The sequence below is a fragment of the Heterodontus francisci genome, chromosome 2 (assembly GCF_036365525.1).
Source record: "Heterodontus francisci isolate sHetFra1 chromosome 2, sHetFra1.hap1, whole genome shotgun sequence".
NCBI lineage: Eukaryota > Metazoa > Chordata > Chondrichthyes > Heterodontiformes > Heterodontidae > Heterodontus > Heterodontus francisci.
This window is the reverse complement of record NC_090372.1, coordinates 129,823,316-129,848,264: the sequence shown is the minus strand read 5'-3', so window position 1 is coordinate 129,848,264 and position 24,949 is coordinate 129,823,316. Positions and strand designations below refer to the sequence as shown.

The window sequence follows — 24,949 nt, the reverse complement described above, 5'->3', positions numbered from 1 at the left end:
CCTAACTCACATGTGTGTGTTCTCTCAGGTATGACGGCTCCTCATCTCTGTCTTAAATAGGCGACCCCTTATTTTTGAACAGTGACACCCTAGTTCTAGATTCTTCCACAAGAGGAAACATCCATTTCCACATCCATCCTGTCAAGACTCCTCAGGATATTTTATGTTTCAATCAAATCACCTCTTACTCTTCTAAATTCCAGCAGATACAAGCTTAACCTGTCCAACCTTGCCTCATAAAACAACCCGCCCATTCCAGGTATTAGTCTATAAACCTTCTCTGAACTGCTTCCAATGCATTTACATCCTTCCTTAAATAAGGACACCAATACTGTACACAGTACTCCAGATGTGGTCTCACCAATGCCCTGTATAGATGAAGCATAACCTCCCTAATTTTGTATTCAATTCCCATCGCAATAAATGATAACATTCTATAAACTTTCCTAATTATCTGCTGTACCTGCACACTAACCTTTTGCAATTCATGTACTAGGATACCCAGATCCCTCTGCAGCACAGAGCTCTGCAATCTCTCACTATTTGGTAATATGTTTTTTTAATTCATCCTGCCAAAATGGACAACTTCACATTGTCCCACATTATATTCCATTTGCCAGGTCTTTCTCACTTTACCTATCTATGTCCCTTTGTAACTTCCTTATGTCCTCTTCACAACTTACTTCCCTATCTATCTTTGCGTCATCAGCAAATTTAGCAACCATACCTTCAGTCCCTTCATCCAAGTCATTTATATAAATTGTAAAAAGGTGAGGCCCCAGCACTGAACCCTGTGGCACATCACTCGTTACATCTTGCCAACCAGAAAATGACCCATTTATGCTTGCTCGCTGTTTCCTGTTAGCTAGTCAATCTTCTATCCATGCAAAAATGTTACTCCCTACCATGAGCTTTTATTTTCTGCAATAACCTTTGATGTGCCACTTTATCAAATGCCTTCTGGAAATCTAAGTACAGTACATCCACCAGTTCCCCATTATCCACAGCACTTGTTACTTCTTCAAAGAACTCCAATAAATTGGTCATTCCAATAACTCAATAAACTGGAATCTTCTCCAAATCCTCATCCTTCTCTAGTGAACAGGGACGTACAAGTGAGCATTGAAAGGGAGGAGGAGAGGCTGGCCTCCTCAGGGTGCTTTCCTCAGGGTGCTTCAAGTGTGGACAGCAGCTCCTCAGCCCCTCAGCCAGTGAGACCAGCTCCAGCAGCCATGATGCCTGAGGAGAGTCGTGCACCAGTGAAGGAAACCCTCAGGCAGCCAAGACCTTCCAGGCCTCAGGCAGCCAGAATATGGCCGCCAAAGTTATCACAGGCCAAGGGGCAGCCTGATCAGCAGCCCAGCTGGGTTCACACCTCATAGAAGCACTCACAAATGTATAAAGAAAACCACCTAGAGACACTTGGGTGTTCATGGGTGTTTAATATCTGACAAATGGTTCCTTATATTGTTACGAGAGTTTTGAGATATTTTTGTTAAAACTTGGAATCTATATTTTAATAAGTAAAAAGAATTTCATGGACATTGAATCATCTGGAGATTGCTGAACTTTGGGTGTTTTTTAACAGGAAGGTGAAAAAGAGTTGACCAGTAAACAAGTACTGGAAAACCTGTGATTTCAAGTAAACACCACAGAGGGTTTGACTTAAGAGCTATTTTGAGTTGTGACAAGACAGAATTTATGATTACCATGGGACTTGCTTGGAAAAAAGGTTTAGTTTCAATTTGAACTGTTAAAAGCCAGTCGGTTTGGTCGAAAAGAGGTAGTTAGAATCTGCACATGAAACTGCCAGGAAATCAGAACAAAAACCAGGCCACCGTTACCTCTCTTTGAAGAATCCTTGCTCTTGAAAAGCAAAAGATTGTATGAAGTTGTACTGTTGCCTCCTGTATTTTTAAGAACTCCTGAATGTTTTCAGAAACCTTGCATCTTTAAAAAGGACTTTTCATCAAATGTGTGAGAACCGACACCTTTGTTGCTGCAGGCTTGATGGAAGACCTATGTAAAGCCTTCTGTAGTTGAATTTCTTTAAACACCTACCAAAACAGACTGTTCATCAATATCGCCAGGAAAGATTCCTAGCGGCAGCCCTATTCGACTTTGGGACACCTCGCCAAAACAAAGGACTTCCATATTCAGTATGTTTTGTTTTATTCCTTCTATTTCTTGGTAACAGCTGCAAACAAAAATCCCTTTGTTTTCCTGGTTAACCGGTTTTTGGATGTCTGTGTGTTGTGCGTGAGGGCTACAATAAAAATACGGGGCTTTAATATCTCAATTCGCGTATATATTTGCTTCATTATCGGTTAAGACTTGGTTTTATAATAAACGGATAATTTTGCTGTTTTTTAAAGAAAGCTGGTTGGTGTGCTTTATTCTGGGGACAAATAGAGGATCTAATTGGCTGTTTCGATAAGTGGAAAAATTTATTGAAGTGCTGTGACCTGTGGAGAAGTGGGACTGAATAAATAGTGCACTCCTCCCACCTCAGCCATAACAATATAAAATTCTTTTGTTCATGCCATTAAGGTTCAATGTGTAAAAGTGATTAGTCTATCATGCATTAATTGTGAGCTGTTGACTTCACCCTTACCCCATAGCAGATTACCAATGTAGGCACAGCCCTCATTTAAATATGATCTCCCATGCACACTAGCAGGTGGTTCAGCTGGGCGCTAGGCATGGAGCACAAATGAAAGGAGGCGACAGACGACATACATTGAGGTCAGTCTTTATTGCTTTCTCTTTGAGTGGGCATCAGGGTGCCTGAAAGCGGGTAATTATGAGATTGTCTCTTGCCTACTTGGCACATCACTCAATCTGCCTGGCCTTTGGTGCAAGGACTTTAACATCCAGTGTTACTTGCTCATCAACCTCCCCTGCGTTGAAGGAGTGTCACTTAGGCATCTCATCATCATGCAAGGCCTCCCCCCTCTGCAGTGCTAGATTGTGCAGAACACAGCAGACCACCACGATACACAAGACCCTCACTGGGGCATACTGCATGGCTCCACTGGATCGATCCAAGCAGCAGAATCTCATCTTCAGCAGCCAAGAACCTGCTTGATTGCCGTGACAATTGTTTTGCCTCTCCTTCGCTGCATTGTGAGGGTTCCTCACAGGGGTGAGCAGCCAAGTCTTCAATGGGTAGTCCTTGCCCCTGAGAATCCATCCCTGAAGGCGAGTGGGGGTCCTGAAAAGCTGTGGCGCCTGCGACTGTTGAAGTTTGGAGGTGTTGTGGCTGTTTCCTGGAAAGCAGGCACACACCTGCTGGAAATGCTTTCAGATCCATTGAACGTTGATGGAATGAAAGGCCTTCCTGTTGACGAAGGCAGCTGGCTGGTCCTCTGGAGCCTTGATGGCAACATGCATAAAATCTATCACACTTGCACCCAGGGAAATTCAGTGATGCCCTCAAATGCAATGGCCTTCTCCATCTGACTGTCAGGCTCGGTGCGGTCATCACATAGTTATTGGTCCTCTTAGACAGGGCACTGGTCACCTCCTAGATATAGCGGTGGGATGCTGCCAGGGGGAACCCCACACATGGTCCCAGTGGATTCTTGGAATCCCATAGGTTGCAACTCATCCTGCAGCACGGCGCATAAGTTGGTGATGATCTCGCCAGAGAGGAGTAGTCTTCGCTGACAATGCGCTCAGAGATTTGAAGATAGCTGATTCGAGTCCAGTGCACTCTCTGGCACAGGTGGGCCCTTCTTGGCATGGCCAGCTGCTGTTGCTCCCGTCATGGAGCTTCATGGGGTGGCGCAGCTGTGCAAAAAGACAGGGTTTCTGAGACCCATGGCAGGTGACCAGTGGGCCTAAAGGGTGCTGTCAATGCAGAGATGACCCTAACCTGGCAACTGAGGTTCTGCTACTTCTGCCGGCACGCTCTCTGATGGCCCTCAGTGCCCACCCTTGCTGATGGCAAACCCTCTCATTCTGCAGTATTGACAAACACACTTCTCACCCAACAGTTTGTTCACCAGGTACAGCCACCCAAACCCAAGCCCTGTGCCTTGCAGAGCCCCCAAGACCCAGACTCCCTTTGCAGGACAGAACCACCTTTGCAGAGCCCAGAAACCCCAATTCTGCTTGCAGAACCCCCGACCACCTCTTGCAGAGTCCCTGAGACACCGACCCCCTCCCCTTGCAGAGCGCACAGTACTACTTTCCGAAAATGGCCTCTAAAACCCCCTGTCCCCTATGCAGTGCTGGTCATGGTGCCTCTCCATCGTGGCACTGAAGCCTCGCCACGGTGCCACCAGCTTTCAACAGTTGTGAACCCGAAGGCACATGAGTACTGCCCGCCGTCCGCTTAATCCCAATCGCCACCCCCCATCAAATCGTGACAAATGAGTTGCTAATGTATTGAAAGTGTTCTACAATTTAAATTATATTCCCATTGCTTCGGGGCATTGATTCCACTTTGGTGCTTTCCCACTGCTGACTAAATCTGGAACCGATGTCACAATGCCGGATTTCCAGGCAGACGCTTCCGACGCGATTCTCCGCACCCGCCCGACCCCCCACCCCGCCACCAACACCCCCGTCACCATTCCCACTTCAAGCAGCCGTACAAAATTCTGCCCAAAGTCTCCTAAGCCCCTTTGTACTTGTAGCCACATTGGCTCATGCTGTGCCAGAGGCCTCAGGTCTCCCTGTCCAACAACATAGTGCGTAGGCACCCCAATATGCTTCAGTGCATCCGGCATCCATGATTATTATCGGTTGCGTGTATTGAGTGAGTCTGGCTGTGAGATACCTGTTACATTATTATTTACATTAAAATTGAAGCTCCGGCTGTACAAAGGGAATCTCTTCAAAGAAAACTCTGTCCAAATTGCATATCTTTAGTATCCAAATTTTTAGATTTGCTTGGGAAATTCCAATCCACATTCCTGCCTCCAGAAAATCTTATGGGTTTATGAGAATGATTTACAGCACTAAAAAGGTGAATCTGTTGTTCCATAATTAAAGACAATCCAACCCGAGTTAAAGATAATGACATTGCCTGTTTATATTGCAATTGTTGTTCTATGTTTCAACTTAATGATGCTTTTTTTAGTTTGTGTGCTGTGGTATTACAGTTACCTTACTTTTGTCCATTTATCAGAAGCTGCAAAGCTTGTTCTTTTTCATCCATTGCTCTTTGCGTAAAGGTACATTTGCTGCTTTCACATTGAAATAATTGATGCTCAGCACTCTCCAATCACCCCCCACCCTGTGAATTTCTCAGCTTTGATTTAGTAACTGATGGAGAAGAGGCAATAAAACAAAAACAGCATTTCTGAACACTTTGTGGGCCACCTGCTTCAAAATAAGATGGTTATAGGTTCAAGTCCTTGAGATGCCTGTCACTTGAACTTGCTTTTTACAGCTGACAGCAAATTATATCGGCTGTCATCTGCGTTGCTAGAGAGAATATTGTGTCATGGAACACATCACTTTGGGGGGATGAGAGGGAAAGAAATGACATGGCTTGACCAGTAACAATACCTCCATCACAGAGCAGCATGAAGTTAAAGAGACCCAGACCATCTGTGCGAAGGGCTTTCTAAAGGAGATCTTCTCCTGTGAGGATATTAAAAAATAACAGCGGAAGAAAGAGAAAAGAAAATGAGACTAATGACATGAGGCACTAGTATCCATATATAAAAATTCAAATCGATAAAGGGACAGTGCCACAGGACTAGCAAACAGCAAATGCAATTCCTATCAGCAGGAGCAAGAACCCATTGTTGCTTTTCTCCTGATTTCCTAACACAGGACACTGAGGCAATAGCAGTGCCCCGACTGTTGCACTAGTTGACATCAGGGAAGCTCATGGCTCAACTATTTACTGAATAAACTCCTTGACCATTCGGGGAAAACTTTGGTGAGAAACTTACTGCACTACATTATGCATAAAATTAGACTTGTGGTAAAGTAAACAAAGTGCAAATTTCCCTAACCAAATTTTCAACAACTGGAACCAAACAGTTTGAAATAGATAGCCTTAGTTTGGCAATGTCTCTTTACTAGGAGCACAGCCTTAATTACTTCAAAGTCAACAACCAATATCATGCGTTCTCAAAGGCAACCTTATGTAGCTAATTGTCGTTGATAACCACTGTACCTTTCCATGCATAAGTAGGCGGATCGTAAGAGTGACGTTCAGTCCCCCTTCTGTCACTTTGGAGTCTGATTTATTCATTCTGATGTTTGGAGGCACTCTGCTTTCACAGAGAAATATTGAAACCCTGCAGAAAGAAAGAAATTTTAGTGGTCAACATCTCATTTCAAAGATTACAGCTGCTGCAATATTTATATATATTTTTTTAATTTAAGTGAGCTAGTCATAAACTTCCATACTTTACATGCACCTCTGACTGAAGAAAAATAGTTGTGATTTACAGCCTTGAGGAAGTATTGGAATTAGCATAGAGAACAGTTCAGAAGAAACCTACATAGGAATTGGACAACAATCTCGCTGTGGAAAATCCTGTGTCCTAAAAAAGAATTTCTGCATTTACTCGAAGTAAACAGAAATAGTTTCTTTTTCAGTAAAGTTTTTTTTCCAGTTTTGTGAGACAGAATGAACACATTCCTCATATTTGTGCTACGTTTCACTTATGATACAAAGTGAACAAATAAATCAGTTTCTCTTTTTACATAATATGCATTACTGAGACATGTAAAAAGCATTTAGAACATTTTCATTGTACAATTGGTATGTATGTGGGTGTAACATATACTGAGATTTCATTCAAACATCAAAATTAATTCTAATGTTCAAACACTAACAATACTTCTTTGTGTTTTCAAGTCTGATGCCTTTGCTTGGTTGTCTGTAAACAATATAATGGTACAAAGAAAATATTTCACCAAAAATAAAATGTTCATTATAGTATGCTCAGAAAGACATAAAGGGCTGAATATTTGCATTGGAGACAGGATACAGGAGCCAGGTCTGTTTTAGGGTCAGAAACGCACCCCCCCCTCCCCCCACCCACCAACTCAGGTGGGAAACTAATTAAAGTTCAGATTTTCACAGGGGTGAGCCCTTACTTGATATGGAGGTGGGTTTCCTGTCCGCTTAGAGCCAGTGGGGGCAAAAACAGAAGTGGGTCAGAGGAAGTGTGGGATTCATTTAGACTCCCCATGACAGCCATCACTGAGATAGCTGGTTGTCCTGAGGAAGGGATCTGCCAGAGCCTTCCACTGTACCAGAGGGAAACAAGATGCCACAAGGGAGCTGGAGGCCTGTTCAATGGCTGTTCTGCTGAGCAGGTGACATTGGTTGCATTGCCTCTGTGCCTCTGTCTGGGGCTCTCATAGAGGGGTCAGTAGCCATCTCTTCAAGGGATTTCCCTTGTCCCATAGGATCCATCCACGCACATTGGGGGTTGCAGTGAAGATCTAAGGCAGCCCAGACTGGCAGAGGATGAAGGAGTCATGGCAGCTACCAGAAAAGCAATCACACACATGGAGGAAGCTCTTGTTGTGATCACAGAGCAGTTGAACGTCGAGGGAGTGGAAGACCTTCCTCTTGATGGAACTCACGAGCTGGTCACTCGGTGTCATGACGGCCACATGGCTGAAATGAAGGATGTCCTGCACCTGGGGAAATCCAGCAATAGAGATGAAACACAATTGCCTCTGTCCCTGTGAGACCATGTCTGTTGATAAATAAATGTGTTGTCCAGCTTTGGCAAAAAAGGCATCAGTGATCAGCGAGATGCAATGGTTTGCAGCCGCTTGTTAGATGCCATTAAGGTCCAGAGCTGATCCTTGGAAGGAGCCAGAAGTGAAGAAATTTAAGGCCACTGACAGGGCCTGGCATCCAGTGCTGTGAGGTGCAAGGTCTGCAGCGACGAGGGCATAGATGTCTGTGACCATCTGCCTGGAGAGTCGCAGTCTCCTGTGGCACTGATTCTTGGTCATCTTCAGGTAGCTCAGTCTTCAGCGGTTGATACTATGGGAGGGTTTGGCCTCCGTTGCCTTTCTGCCCTGCTTTCTTCTTCTGTGCCCTCCTGATTCCTGGGATTCTGCCCTTCCTGTGGAGGGTGTTGCCCCTCAGCACCACTGGGCCCAAAATCTAGCAATCGTGCCCCCTTTGCCAGCTGAAGCCTTCCTTGTGCACAGGTGGCCACCTAATTGTCCTTGGCAGCCTTGCCCCCTGCTCTTCTGCCCTCACAATGCCAGGGGGTGCTGACCCCATTCAAAGGCTGGGTACTGTGCCCACTCTCCTTGTAACCTGTGCAGTGTCAAGGGAATCCCTTACCAAGTGGCCAATTCCCCTTTGCCCTGCTGACCCACTTATGGAGCCGGGGTGATGCCATGAGGCAACCATGGCTGGCTCCGCACACTTTACCCACCTGCTTTCAGCTGGTTAGTTTCTGTAGATGTGTGTTACCTGTACGTAAAGGTCACCCCCTGACAAATTCCTAACGGGCTTGTTAATTGATTTAATTGGCCTCAACTGGGAGGAGAGCATAATTCCTATCCCTCACCCTGGTGATTATTGCTGGGGCCGGGATTGGCGCCTTGAAATTGACATGCCACAGTGTTCTGGTATTTTCAGGGCCCTGAGCCTCTGTTCCTGCCTTCAGGGGGCCCGGAAATTCAACCCAAATTATACATTGCTAAAGGTGGGGCTTCTAAATCATCAACCCCCGCACCCCCCCCCCACCCACCGACCAAAAAAAAATCAATTAAGTGAAGAAGCATTTTCATTATGGCAGAAACCATCCTTGGTAGCTGAATCTATTTTGCCAAGCTAACAGAACAGATGTGCTTTGTGAATTCCTGTGAGTCTAGGATAAAACATTGTAAGAACTGCCCTTCCGTTTCAGTTACAAAGAAGTAATGGAACGCATAAACCTTTGATTCATTCTCTAATGAGTGCTGAGGATCTTTTGGTAGTTTTTAAGCCCACAAATTATTGCACAGTGCATAGATCTCCTTAGTCAAGCATTAACAATAACTTCAACAACTGCACCTCCCATTCTGTTGAAGCCAGAATATGGGCATTATGCCACCATAGATCCAAAAAGCACATGCTCTTATACAAAAGCAGTGCAATTTAATTACATTTCTGCAGCTTGTTCCATTCAATACATGGCTTAATGCAGCCATGTGTTCAGCTGCTCATGGAGATGTGTATGTGCCCCAGGAGCATTTCCGTGTACGCTCCTTGACATCCTTTCAGAAAATGACTTTATTCATGATGACATGTAGAATAATCAGGACCTTATTTAATCCAAATAACAGAGTAAAGAGGCACAAATCTATACCAGACTGAGCCAAATGTTGCCCTGACTCAAGACTTAAGCTGCTATGCCAGTTTTAATGCAAGGAGAAACCTGCCCTTTCAAAGGAATATTCCAGGCTCCATTTTCAATAGAAATGAACAACACTTACTTGTGATGGAAAGGATAATAGAGGAAGTATAACAATGATGGAATGTATAGACCTTCTTGTATTATGGATGGCATTTATTTCATGCTGATGATACTAAACTGGGCAGATATAGCTAAAAACACTGAAGAAGAATGCAACATATAAGAATACTTTGGAAAACCTGCAGGCTGAGCAGTTCTTATCAAATGAACTTAAAATAGATAAATGTGAAGTGGTGCACTTTTGTAGAAAAAATAGAAACATCACCTGCACTTTAGGAAATAAGAAAATAAATGGGCTAGAACAGCAAAGGGATCTAGGGATACAGGTGAAGAGATTATTAAAAGCAGCATCTCAGGTCAGCAAAGCAATTAAAATACTAAAACAAATGTCCTGGGATTTATTTCGAGGGGTAATAAAAAGAAGAAATGCTGGAACTACTCAGCAGGTCTGGCAGCATCTGTGGAGAGATAAGCAGAGTTAATTTTTCAGGTCAGTGACCCTTCATCAGAACGGCAAAGGTTAGAAATGTTATAGGTTTTAAGCAATTAAAGCGGAGGTGGGACAAGAGATAACAAAAGTAAAAGAGTTGATGGGAGAGGGTCACAGAGAATAACTGACCACTCTCCTAATTACTTTTTTAAGTACCCCCCCTACACTTTCTATACTCCTCTAGTGCCTCCGCTGATTTCATGAATTCTAAAATGTTCCCAATCCTCAGCCTTACTACTTTTTTGGCAACTTTATAAGCCTCTTCCTTTGACCTAATACAATAAACATCTTCTCCTGTTAGCCATGGTTGGACCACTTTTCTTCTGGGTTTTAATGCCTCAAAGGAATGTAAATTTGTTGTAAACCATTCAAAGGAATTTAAATTCCAATGAACGAGCAAGAATGAGGAACTAAAAGAAAATAGTATTAGTAAAAAATTAGTACTGGAGCAATTAATGGAACTGAAAGTTGATAAATCACCTGGGCCTGATGATCCACATCCCAGAGTATTGAAAAAGGTGGTTGTAGAGGCAATGGATGCATTGGTAGTCAACTTCCAAAATTCTATCGATTCTGGAACGGTTCCTGCAGATTGGAAGGTAGCAAATATAGCCCCACTAATTAAGAAAGGCAGGAGATAGAAAATGAGGAACTATAGACCTGTTGCCTGACGTTAGTAGGGAAACTGCTAGAATCTATTATTAAGGATGTGATAACTGGATACTTAGAAAATAATGGCAGGATTGGGCAGAGTCAACATTTTCACACCAACTTGCTTTGTTGAATGATCATTTTCTTTAATCCACTGACTGGAGATCTGAATTTATATTATTTGAAGAAATTTAAGAGAGAACAGATGAAGGATGACTTTGTTGGCAACTTAGGATGGCCACCTAATTTGCAATACTGTATCCTACATTGCAAGGCCTATGAGGAGGGAAACAAAATGGCTATGCGTCCCAGCAGGAGCCAAGACCCAGGATGTTTAAGGAAACTACCTGTTTTTTTTAGCAAGAAGAGAAACACTGCTACCATGTTTGAACCACTGGGTTACTGTCATGTGACAAGCCCCTCCCCATCTGTGGTTTTAAGCTGGTGTTTCTCTGCAGCAAGGAGAAGCTTCTGGATAATGACATGTGCAGATCCAAGTGCGGGTCCCTCTCTCTCCTTTTCAGTTTACAAGCTTTGAACTTTGCCTGTTGACTGACCACCTTTGCATACTCCAGTTACAATCAGAAACCCTGTTGGAGGAAATCATCTGCATCACTGTCTCCAAGCGACCCACCAAACCATTCATCTACCTCTTCAAACTAAAAGCCTCAGGACCACCAAATTCAGCTAGAAGCCAACCAAATTACCAAACACCACAGACTGTATATCCCCTTTTGCTATGGACTCTAACTCAACCAATCTACATCTCCCGACTCTGGAACGTGTGTGTGTGTGTGTGTGTGTGTGTGTGTGAGTGATAGTTGGTGCGTAGTTTATTATTTTCATTAGTTCAGTTTAGGTACAAAAAAGTTAACCTCTTTGCTAAATTCAAGAAAACCTGTCCGATTGGTTCTTGTTATGATCATAGCAAGTAAGTAATCAAACACCAACTGAAATGACCAGAACGTCCACTTTAAGAAAGAATTAAACCTGTTGCGGTCAAACAAGGAGAGGGAAAAGAGGGAAGCCCTTCGAGCCCTCCTCACTTGACCGTAACTACATGGATTTATGAAAGGGAAATCATGTTTGACAAATCTGTTGGAGCTTTTTGAGGATGTAACTAGCAGGATAGATAAGGGCGAACTGGTAGATGTGGTTTATTTGGATTTTCAGAAGGCTTTTGATAAGGTCCCACACAGAAGGTTAGAAAGCAAAATTAGAGCACATGGGATTGGGGGTAATATACTGGCATGGATTGAGAATTGGTTAACGGACAGAAAACAGAGTCGGAATAAACGTGTCATTCTCAAGTTGGCAGGCTGTGACTAGTGGGGTACTGCAAGGACCAGTGCTTGGGCCTTATAATCTGCTTTTTATGAGTTATTAAATTTTTTTGCTTAGTAATATCACAATATAGGCACAGAATTTGTTAGAGCTGGGCAGCTCACAATTAGTTTTGAGAGTGCAATAAATTGCTTGAGTTGCAAATTGGTAACAATGCAGCAAAGTCAACAGGGCACCTAGACCTTGGCAAATGACAGGACCAGTAGTATACCTTCTTAACCAAATCAAATTTAAAGATGGAGAAAACAACAGAATGAATGATGGAAAGGGAAATAGGGTGAATTAGAATCAAATTAAATACAGAAAGAGACATAAAAGGAGAGAAATGAAGAGTGAATAGAGAGAATGAAAAATGAGACAAAGGAAAAATTAAGAAAAACACAAAATAATTTAACATTTAAAAAGCCTCTAGGAACAATTTACTACCTGCAGGAATAAGACTCCACAGTTTCAATTGTTCCCTTTCTGGGCTTTCATTGTTCAGTGGCATTGAAGGACCACTAAATCTCCCGGGTCCTTATATCATGAAATAGCAGCCGCAACTTTCCACAGCTAGTTTAATTCATATGTACTGTGCAAATCCAGACATTTGTTGATACCCATGGGGAGGTTCATGGTGAGCTCCCAGTTTTGCAAGGCTAACAGTAGAGCAGCAGAAATTGTTAAGCTATTTGTGGCGATTTGCAACTCAATGCATATCTCCTTCTCACCATGAACTTGCTATTATTTTCCCACCAAATTCTGGGTATTATGTCTTACTATAACATTGTTCTGTAATACCTGTGGTATTAGCACATTACTTTCCCCACCCCCTATTATTTTAACGAATTAAATAATTAAATATCACAAATAGATTGTGGGCCGGATTTTGTTCTCATCCCGACGGCTGGTTTCGTGGCAGGGGTGTGCCGGAGAATCGAGGCAGAATTGCCCACCACGGAAGCCGACGCCGGGAATTCTGGTTCTGATTCTCCTGGGGGTGGGATAGGCCGACGATGACCATCCAGCTCAAAGGCCAAATAAAGGCCTCTTCCCACTGCCACTAGGATCTTCCCAGTGGCAGCTGGGGGCTTCCGCTGCACAGAGAGGATGCCTTGTAAAATGAGGCACCCTCCTTGCAGGCTTAGGTGTGGGGTCCCTCCTTCAGGGGCAATTTATAGCCCATAGAGGACCACCCCAGGAACCTTTTCGGTTAATGCCTGGAGCCCGGACCCCTACACAAAATCCAGGCCTACAAGTTGAAATAAGAAAACTGGAAAACATTTAACAATTAATGGTGCAGGAAAAAAAACACACACCAGATTTCACATTAATCTAGTACAGGTTTATATTCTCAATAGGGCATTCACAAGGGATGTACTGACAACATAATTGTGCATATTTGTACATTAATTTAATACACTTTGGGTGGAATCTTTTGAACTCTGAGAAAAGTTTCAGCAGTTGGGAGCTTTTCTGGGACGCGACCCCACACGGGTCAAAGGTACACCGACAGGACGTATCTTCTGGTAGATGGCCAATAAAGAGGTCATCTCCACGTTCACCATCCAATTAAGAAGGCAGAAGACCCAATCTGAGGACTCGAAGCTCTGGACGAACTGCAGCCAAAAGGGGAGAGGTGGGCACTGCTGAGGCAGGTGTGGGATTGCAAGGGCACCTCAACTTGGAGGCGCTCTCTGCAGCATTCTGAAAATTTAAAAATCATTAAGGGCCACAGCTGTCAGGCCATTGGGGTGAATGGGAACCACTCCACAGGATGGCTGTAGTTGTGGCTGTGGTGCTCCTTTCCCAGTGGCTCCGTGCTGGGGTGATTAAGAGGCATCAATGGCCCCCTGGCCTGCTGCCAGGGGGAAGTCTTCATTTACCTGCCTGGCTCCAGCCTCATTGAGGGGTCCATCTGCCATTGGGAAGATCCTCCCAGTGCAATAAACTTGCCCCCAGTTGGACACATTTGGACCAGCAAGATTGCTCGGAGGCAGGAACATGTCAGGTAGCCGAATTGATGTGCTAATTTCAAAATTTCCTCCCAGTCCCGCCTCCGTGGTGCCGGGAAGATTCCACCCTTCAAATCCAAGGTGTACATGAGTGAGGAGAGTGCAGCTGGATAGGGGCATACCATCCTATTCACATGAGGGATGTTCTTGAGTTGGGCCACTTTTTCTGCACACTGGTAGTGTGCATTTTCATTTACAGGTGAGGTGAGAGTAACTGCCCTTGACATCAAGGCAGTATTTGACCGAGTATGGCATCAAGGAGCCCTAGCAAAACTGGAGTCAATGGGAATCAGGGGGAAAACTCTCTGCTGGTTAGAGTCATACCTAGCGCAAAGGATGATGGCTGAGGTTGTTGGCGGTCAATCATCTGAGCTCCAGGACATCACTGCAGGAGCTCCTCAGGGCAGTGTCCTAGGCCCAACCATCTTCAGCTGCTTCATCAATGACCTTCCTTCACTCATAAGGTCAGAAGTGGGGATGTTCGTTGATGATTGCACAATGTTCAGCACCATTCGCGACTCCTCAAATACTGAAGCAGTCCATGTAGAAATGCAGCAAGACTTGGACAATATCCAGGCTTGGACTGATAAGTGGCAAGTAACATTTGCGCCACACAAGTGCCAGGCAATGACCATCTCCAACAAGAGAGAACCTAACCATCTCCCCTTGATATTCAATGGCTGAATCCCCCACTATCAACAACCTAGGGACTACCATTGACCAGAAACTGAACTGAAGTAGCCATATAAATACTGTGGCTACAAGAGCAGGTCAGAGGCTAGGAATCCTGCGGCGAGTAACTCATCTCCTGACTCCCCAAAGCCTGTCCATCATCTACTAGGCACAAGTCAGGAGTTTGATGAAATACTCTCCACTTGCCTGGATGGGTGCAGCTCCAACAACACTCAAGAAGCTCGACACCGTCCAGGGCAAAGCAGCCTGCTTGATTGGCACCCCATCCACAAACATTCACTCCCTCCACCACCGACGCACAGTGGCAGCAGTGTGTACCATCTACAAAATGCACTGCAGCAACACACCAAGGCTCCTTAGACAGCACCTTCCAAACCCGCAACCTCTACCACCGCGAAGGACAAGAGCAGCAGATGCATGGGAACATCACCACCTGCAAGTTCCCGTCCAAGTCACACACCATCCTGACTTGGAACTATATCACCGTTCCTTCACTGTCGCTGGGTCAAAATCCTGGAACTCCCTTCCTAACAGCACATGGACTGCAGCGTTTCAAGAAGGCAGCTCACCAGCACCTTCTCAAGGGCAATTAGGGATGGGCAATAAATACTGGCATAGCCAGTGACGCCCACTTCCCATGAATGAATTAAAAAAACATCTACCCCAACACTCCTTGTGTTCCGCACTTTATGAGACATGACCTATTGACTGACCAGGATGGGGGTCCAGACTGCTTAATATTTTCCCAGGTCCAGGTGGAGTCTGTAACTCACATTCTGAAACTTGCAGACATCTTACAGGTAGCTGATTTACATGTGTGTCGTGAGAAAAACGAGGTTTTGCTATTGTAGGGAGATGCACCTTCTGCTTCTCAGATAGATCTAACATTCCTGGCTTAGCAGACAGGGGACTGGATCTATTCATTGCCTTTGTGCCATTCCCAGTAACTTCCCGGAAGAGTTGTCTAACTATACTACTCTGGTTACATTCACTCCAGCATTCAGAGAATAACAGCATCGATGAGGCATAAATTTAACACAGCTGCATCTATTTTACAAGCATAAAACAGGCGCTGTAATCGCTAATTTACGAGGGCAGAAGCCTATCCACAATCTGCACATTGAAATCAGGCTCCTGTACCCATTACAGACACAGATTCCTAAATTTGGTTTGACCAGTTAAATTTTGTGCTGTACAAGCTCCCACAAGTAGTTCTGGGTCTTGAGCTGCCTAACCAACGATTCTTAAAGAGACCAAAGAAAAATGCTTAAAATAAGGGCTCAAAACTTAGAGAAATGTTATTTTTTGCAGAGTCTTAAATGAGGAGGGCGGCTCCTTCAGGCTTTAAAAAACAACTGTGTGCCCTGTCAACCCACATAATACTCTCCCCCAATCGTCAACCACCATCCCCCCTCCTCCTGGACTTACCTGTGGGCCATTGTCAAAATTGGTTAGGGCCTGATTGGTGAGCTGCGTCCAGGCACCTGATTGGCACCTGCATCTTGCCAGAGGTGTGATGATGAGGGTCAAAGAGCAATTTAGAACAGTTTGGTGGGAGAGAGGGAATTAATGGGAATGCACAATACAGGCATTTTTAGCATTTCTTGTGACTGGTGTGGGGAGAAAGAATATCAGTATACATGACTGGGAGAAGAGAAGTTAGACAAGATCAGAAAGTGTTAGTTCAATTTGAGCTTTGTAAGCATCACATGAAATCTGTATAGTGTTTTGAAAACTGCATTTTGCCCACTTGAGTCTACCATACACAGATATACCGGCAGAGAGTATCTGTAAGAGAATAAAAGAATCCATGTTTTTAACAGCATGGTGCCTTACTAACTCTGACTGAATACCAGTTTTTAGTCCTAAGAATATCACAATGGCTATGAGGATGGTGAAAAATAGGAAACACTGCTTTCAAGTATGAAGCTTTTGGAAGGTGTTTGTTCACTTTCTGCAGACAGAATTTTAAGTTGGAGACTTACAGAACATGTTGAGATTGTGTTAGGCACACACAAGAAGCTTGCACAGTGTACACACACACACACATTAATCTCTCCAAAATATCTATCCGATCAAAACAAAAATCTCTGATCCTTACAAAGAAGCTTTCTTTAAAAGGAATGCGATCCTGGATACCTGATCACGCACTATCCCAGCATTGCTGATTAATATGGTGTTGTCTATGCCCGATCTACCACCTTTTGATGTGCATTCAGAACCATCATCAGTATCCCATCATTGGCAAAAGCGACTGTAATACTTCGAAGGTGCGCTGGCAGGTTTTGCAATGACAAAAGAAAAATGGCCTTACTTCTCCACTATGCAGGTGAAGAATTGGAGGATATCTTTGAGACACTTACGCCTGAGCAAAATGATTACGACTCAGCAAAAAATGCAATAACAACTTGTTTCACACCCAAGAAAAATTGTCTTCCAATGCACTAAGCAAGAAAAGAATGAGACAATTGACCAATATTACACGCGATTGAGGCAACTAGCAGCCAAATGTGACTTCGGTGATGTTGAACATGTTGGACAGGAAGTCAAAACACAAATAATCAAAGGTTGTCTCTCTAGTCAACAATACCAAAAAGCATTCAAGAAAGACAAAAGCTATCAGAGCTGTTGGAGGTAGCAAGATCATTATCGCTTTCAGAGTCCAGAGCTACTGAAGTTGAGGCTGCCAACAGAAACTACCACACTCCAAGTTCGCATTGATGCAGGAACATTTGTCAATGTCATGGGAGACAAAACATTCAACAAACTTCAGGATTGCCCCATTCTCTGCAAACCAGGGAATACAAAAATTTTCCCTTACAACAGTGACAAACTGCTGAAAGTTTTCGGGACTTTTGAAATGCCAGTCTCATTCAAAGGCTCTATTCTATGTCATATCTGGAGAATGTGACATTATTGAGAAAGTTGGGTCTCACCCATACAAGTCGCTTGTCAGTTTCCACACAGCAACAGATCTGCACGGTTACTGTCACATACGTGATTCCTACGCATAATAACTTTCTCAAACTATATGCTGACCACTTCACTGTATCAGCAAACTGAAAGGTGTTACATACTAGCTGCATGTAGACCCTGATGTGCCCCCAGTCATGCATCAATGATGGCAAATACCATTTTATGTCAGGAAGCAGACAGAAGGAACTTCAGCCCCTACTTGACTTTGAAATTATTGAGAAAGTTGGGTCTTATCCACACAATCGTCCAGAAATCCATGAGCTAAAACCAGATTAGAATCTGCATTGGTATGCAATCACCAAACCAAGCTGTACAACGAGAAAGATACTTGATACTCAACAATCAATGATATCGTAGAGAAAGTGAATGGTGCTAAATACTTTGCTAAACTTGATCTCAATGCAGACTACCATCAAATCAAGCTTGCAGAAGAATCAAGATATCTTACTGTATTCCCCACTCAGGTTGGGCTTTTTCAATACAAGAGGTTCAACTTTGGAGTCAGCTCTGCAGCTGAGGTATTTCAGCACATGATTCAGTCTGCACTTCAAGGACTTGAAGGCACGCTGAACATCAGTAATGATATTCTCATCTACGGTCGCACTGAAAGTGAACTCGAGACACACCTGCATGCATGCCTTAACATCTCAGAAAATGTAATTTCACCTTGAACAAAGACAAGTGCTTGTTCAATGAAAGCAGAATTGAATTCTTTGGTCATGTGTTCAGTGGTGAAGGGGCACTGATCCAAGAAAAATCAAAGCCATTGCAAAAGCTGTGGATCCTACAAATGTGTAGGAAGTCTAGAGTCTGTTAGGACTCATCACATATTGTAGTCGTTTCATTCCTGATCGCGTTACATTATCTGCCCCCTCACGCAATCTGACAAAAAGAGACCACCAAGTGGGAGTGGACTAAATCACACAAACAGTCGGTACACCAGATCAAATGATGGTCGTCAGAAAGTTGCATAAATGCCTATTTCGACCCTGAGAAAACCTCCCAGCTAGCAGTGGATGCAAGCCCAGTTGACTTAGGAGCAGTTCTTGTGAAGAAAGACAAGAAACCCAGCACTCAATTTTGATGGCAGATTGTTGACGCTTATAGAGAAAAATTATTCACAATTGAGAGAAGTACTCTCAATCACATGGGGTATCTTATACTTCCATCTCTGCTTGTACGGAAGCGAGTTTGAAGTAATAACTGATATAGACCACTAGTGAGCTTGTTCAACAAGCCACACAGCAAACCACCCACTCGAATAGAATGTTAGAAACTCAAACTACAAGAGTACAAGTTCCATGTTGAGTATCTGCCAGGCAAGCTCAACCCAGTGGACTATCTTTCGCGACATCTGTTGCCGACAGTCAGTCCTACTGGTCATGAGGAAAAGGTTGCTGAACAACATCTTAACTACATAAGCCTAAATGTGGTGCAAAGTCACTAAAACTAGCTGAGATCAAAGCAGCAACACAACAAGATGAAGTGCTGTGATTATGTATGATGGCTTTCAAATCACAAAACTGGAAAGACATGATCGAGAAAGCATCTACAAACAAAATCGCTCACACACCATAATGTCTTCACCATGTTCGAAATGAGCTCACCGTTACAAGCACATCTGATCTTGTATTATGCAACAACTATATTGTCATTTCACTCTCATTGAAGGATTGTGTTGTTGATATAGCACATGAAAGTCACCAAGGAATTGTTAAGACCAATCAACTCCTGAGGGAAAAGGTATGGTTTTCCAGGAATTCACCGCATGGTAGAGCACAAGATCAATCAGTGTTTGATATATCAAGCAACCACATTGTCAAATCTTTGTGATCCTCTGAAGATGTCTGAACTACCTCCAGGACCATGGATTGAAATTAGTGTTGATTTTGCAGATTTGCCCATTGCTGAACACGTGCTTGTTATCACTGACGGCTACAGCAGATTCCCAATCATGGAAATAGTTACGTCAACTTCAACGAAAGCAGTCATCCCAAAGCTTGACCAGATTTTCACCTTGTTTGGAATCCCTCAAACGGTGAAAAGTGACCCCCATTCAATAGCGATGAATTCAGTAAACTTGTGAACTACCTAGGGTTCACTCATTGAAAAATCAAACCCCTAGGCCAAGAGCTAATGGAAAAGTTGAGAGATATATGCAACCCTTGAAAATAGTGAAACGTACAGCTACAACTGAGAGCAAGTCGTGGAAGCAAGATCTGTATTGCTTTCTTCGTAATTACAGAGTGACTCCTCACCCGACTACTGGAAAACCTCCAGCTACACTCATCTTTGCATATCCTATGCACGCACTTCTTCCTGAGCTACCCTGTGGAGCTAATGATCAACATGTACGCGAACGCGATCAAGAACAGAAGGATCAAATGAAAGTAAATGCAGAGTGCAACATGAAATTTAGAGCTACACTGCTAAAGCTAGGAGATAAAGTGCTTGTGAAACGTGAAGGTCATGTTGGAAAGCAAACAATCCCAATATGACATACAACCATTTGTTGTGACCAACACAAAAGGATCAATGATCACTGCTTAGCGTGGTTCGCAAATCATCACACGAAACACATCATTCTTCAAAGCACTGAAAACACCACTCGTAAGCATTAAATCCGATTCCGACATCAACATATCAGATGAAGAACATGAGTCAAATGAGACTGCACCCGATGTCAGATGATATCCTAATTATGAGAGAATAAATCAATTATACTTAAGTGATTATGTTACAAAGTGAACTATCTTTCATCTCATTGTACATGACAGTGAATTGTTAAATAAATACAAAAGTTAGAATATGCAATAGTGTTACTGGTGAAGTTGAACATTCAAGTTATGCTTAAGTTTATTGTTTACACTTTTGGAAACAAACCATTGTATCATGCTGTGTCTCTCATTTACTAGGAAGGGGAGGGATGTAGTGTTTTGAAAATTGCATTGTGCATTTTGTCCACTAAAGGCTACCATACACATATATACCAGCAGAGGATGTTTGTAAGAGAATAAAGGAATCCATGTTTTTAACCGCATGCAGCAGTTCTGTTTCTTACTAACTCTTACTGAATATTACTGTTTACTCCCAAAAACATCACAGTCTACATCATCCTTGCAAACTGAACCAACAGTCGTCATAACAGTCAAGCACAAAGCTTGTCTGTGTTTTGCTTCTATTCATATTAACTTTCAAAATAATAGCTGTAAAAAATAAGCCACATATGCATTCTGAATGAAATAATAAGCTCTAGAAATAGTTTTCATACTTTTCCTTCATACTGATTTCTTTTATATGATGTGGACAACAACAAACTAGGCTACAATTTTACACATTCCATTTACAAAATGCTGAAGTCACTATTCACGGTAATGTTTGACAATTCATTTTTTATCTGCTTTTATAAATATTGTACAGTATTAGAAAATGGAACATTTGTCCCTCCTTCCATTTTTTCATTTGGCAAATAGTACTCCACTTTCATGAAAATGTTGCCACTTTCACTATAGGTACTTTTTTCTGACAGCAACTTCTACCCATGTTCTCATAAAACTCCCTCTACATCAGCAAATGCATTTTGAGCTCAACACATTTGTATGGGACCTGTCAAAGGTCAGTCCCTGTTTTATGTTGTATACACACTGCAAGGTGATTTCAACAGAGACAATAATCAACTAGGAGAGATATAGAAAAACAGTACATTACAATCTTTTTAACTAGGTTCAATAAGTGGAGATTTATTTCTGGTTTATTTAAATGCCTCACATAAGCTTAATACAGTCAATAAAGCCCAAATTAAACAAAAACATTGTAATAATAGAAAACACTGTTAAAAGAGTTATGTTTGCATTTTTGGCAAACATTTGCATTCAAAGTGAGGGATATTAATATATGATTAGAACAGTTTTTCAGGTTTTACACTTACAATCAGGCATTCACACAAAATATATAGCGTAAGTTGTACAATTGGTAAATCCCTTTGTACACTGTCTGACAATATACATTAATGCTAACCTCAGAAAAGTATCCCCACCACAGCATATGATATTTATACTTCTACATCAGGTTTCATGTGCCTTCTCTAAGCGTGACAAATGACATTGATGTTTTGTGCTGTGGGTTTGCGCTCACTTAAAACTGGCTGGAAACCTATCAATTAAATGGTTATCATAGCCATCACAGAGAAGAGGCTTGCATTCCCTCACTATAGACCAGAATTCAAACCTAGGCTCGATGATTCACAACACCAACTAGTGTTTAGTACTCACAGGGAGTGAATCTTGAGAAATTGTGGGTGCACAGCCTCTATTTTACAATCAAATGTGGGTACCGCCACTACTAGGGGGATATTTTGGGCACCTATTGCTTACAGAGGGCACAAATTGTGCCTGGTTTGGGGATGGTGGGAAATGTCAGTGTCCTACCTTGAAAGCAGAAAGCTGTTCCCCCATGCTCATCTCTTTGCTAAGAGCCCGCTTTAAAAATAAAAATGATCATATATTGTCAAGGGTCTTGTTCATAATCCTGGCCTGGATCCCCAGGTGAGGCACACAATTGCCATTGGTTCTTCGATATACCTGAACATACTAGGCAGCCAAATGGTCACTGTAGGCCAGGAGTACTGCCATTGATGATCCACTGGTCCTGAGTGGTCAGAGTCACAGGAACTCCCAGCTATGGTAGTCCTTGTCCTTGGTCCCAGCCCTGTCTATCCTACTGGCCTTGTTTGATCAGATGAACCGCCTGACCCAATGTAAAGCTGGGACTTGACAAATCTAGGTTCTGATCTAAGTTCCAGCCTTTCCAGTGGACTCCCATTGGGAATGCACCAGAAGGACCACTGAATTTCAGTCCCAGGATGTTTTATGAGTTTCAGTACTCAGCAGTATCATAAATGCAACAACAATAAATTCATAAAGGACAATGGCTCGATCATTCTTGCATTATGTTGTTCAGTGAAAAGTGGAAGGCTTCCTGATCTAACGTACTACTCAGTCTTTTGCATCTAATTGAAGTGTTGCCATTATGTTAGTGCTCTGATATACCAATGCTATCAGTTCAATCAGAGAAAGACTACTGGTTTTCTGAGATTAAGACTAATTTTTTTAAATCAGTTTCAAGATTGCTTTATTCACAGGCATCTTTGTGTGAGTTAAAGAAATATTATTTTTCTTTATGCTTCAACTGAGTTTAATTTCTCACTAACTGAAAATTACTGGCTTCTCTCAAGCACTTTAAAATGTATTCCTTTCAAGAATGCAGAAACATTTCCATATTAATTTTAAAAATAAATTGCATTATCCTTGTTTACTGTTTAATTCAAAAAATGGTCTATGCTTCTCTGCATTTCTTTGTAGTAACCTTTTACTTTTTTATTCCTTTTACTGTGGAGGCCACTGCACACAGACTTCACCCAGACACAACCAATGATGTTTCTTGATTGGCATGCAAAAGGTGTGCTTTGTTAGAGAAATCTCCAAGTTCGTTTGTGAAGAAGACACTGAGACTAGGATGCTTTGGTGTAGATTGTTTATTGCTTGTCATAGAGCTTACTTTTGCTCTCCAAACAACACCACCAGCCAATGCTGACTGGCTCTTCTCTATATATACACACTTGAATACAATTAACTAATTTACACCCAACACCTGTTCACCCTATTATCTTGAACTACCAGCTATTTATCATTCATTAACAGAACTTCAGACGAATACATTCTGGAGTATGAAGTTCGCATGTCTGGACAATTTTCTCTCCTTCCTTCCAAAATCCATTTGAGACTGCTTAATTCACCAGAAGAAGCCCCAGTCTAACTGTTATTCAAAACTGTGTTCCAAAACTGGTCCCTCTAGTTGAAAGTAAAAAAGAGACTAAGCTGGAATTTTACCAGCATACCATGGGTTCTGCCGCCGGAGCCAAATGCGGGTCCTGTGCCCCTGCAGGTAAACGGCAGGATCACGGAGGGGATTTTATTGGAGGCAACCAATTAAGAGGCAGCTGCCAGGACCAGTAATGTCTGTGGCCTGCCTCTCTGAGCTGCCAGCACAATCAGAGGGCCAGCAGCTCAGCAGGCCCTGGCGATCGGAGGGGTACACCCTCCAGCAGTGGCATCGGACTCAGGGAGATGGCCATTTCCACCAGGGGGCCCCTCCATGGGACATGGAGCCCCTGGGAAGGAAGGCATCCTCGGGAAGCTGCTGGCAGGCCGCCTTGATGTACCTGGCGGTCTTCTCACTTGGCTGGGGGCTGTTCTGATGCCGGTAAAATGGCAGTAGGGTGCAAAATGGCCGTTAATAATTAAGTATCTTAATTGTCTGCCCGCCTCTGGTCAGTGGGCGGCCGAGCTGCTGCTGTTCCGACCTTTGGAAATACCCTGTGTCAGCGGGAAGACAGGCTTCCCTCCTGACACCTTCCACCGCCAGGAGCATCCGGAATAAGGTGGGTGAGCTTGCAGCATGGGTTGGTACCTGGGATCTCGATGTAGTGGCCATTTCGGAGACATGGGTAGAGCAGGGGCAGGAATGGATGTTGCAGTTTCAGGGATTTAGATGTTTCAGTAAGAACAGAGAAGATGGTAAAAGAGGGGGGGGGTGTGGCATTGTTAATCAAGGAGAGTATTACAGCGACAGAAAGGACGTTTGAGGACTCGTCTACTGAGGTAGTATGGGCCGAGGTTAGAAACAGGAGAGGTGAGGTCACCCTGTTGGGAGTCTTTTATAGACCTCCAAATAGTTCCAGAGATGTAGAGGAAAGGATAGCGAAGATGATTCTCGACAGGGGCGAGAGTAACAGGGTAGTTGTTATGGGGGACTTTAACTTTAGAAATATCGACTGGAAATACTATAGTTCGAGTACTTTAGATGGGTCAGTTTTTGTCCAGTGTGTGCAGGAGGGTTTTCTGACACAGTATGTAGAAAGGCCAACCAGGGGCGATGCCACATTGGATTTGGTACTGGGTAATGAACCCGGCCAGGTGTTAGATTTAGATGTAGGTGAGCACTTTGGTGATAGTGATCACAATTCGGTTAGGTTTACCTTAGCGATGGGCAGGGACAGGTATATACCGCAGGGCAAGAATTATAGCTGGGGGAAAGGAAATTATGATGCGATTAGGCAAGATTTAGGATGCGTAGGATGGGGAAGGAAACTGCAGGGGATGGGAACAATCGAAATGTGGAGCTTATTCAAAGAGCAGCTACTGCGTGTCCTTGATAAGTATGTACCTGTGAGGCAGGGAGGAAGTTGTCGAGCGAGGGAGCCGTGGTTTACTAAAGAAGTTGAAGCGCTTGTCAAGAGGAAGAAGAAGGCTTATGTTAGGATGAGACGTGAAGGCTCAGTTAGGGCGCTTGAGAGTTACAAGCTAGCCAGGAAGGATCTAAAGGGAGAGCTAAGA

At 43.2% G+C, this 24,949-nt stretch overlaps 1 protein-coding gene across 2 annotated transcripts in view; it reads right to left on the bottom strand.

Moving 5' to 3' along the window:
- Window positions 1–6,259, bottom strand: part of zgc:110045 (uncharacterized protein LOC664755 homolog) — a 132,611-nt gene extending 126,352 nt beyond the window's left edge. The window contains exon 1 of one of the 2 annotated variants that reach the window (XM_068051401.1): window positions 6,140–6,259. In XM_068051401.1, coding sequence (XP_067907502.1) covers window positions 6,140–6,217 — 78 coding nt within the window. In that variant the 5' untranslated portion in view covers window positions 6,218–6,259. The remainder of the gene's footprint in view (window positions 1–6,139) is intronic. The other variant, XM_068051391.1, reaches the window with a different exon arrangement.
- Window positions 6,260–24,949: the final 18,690 nt, after the last annotated feature.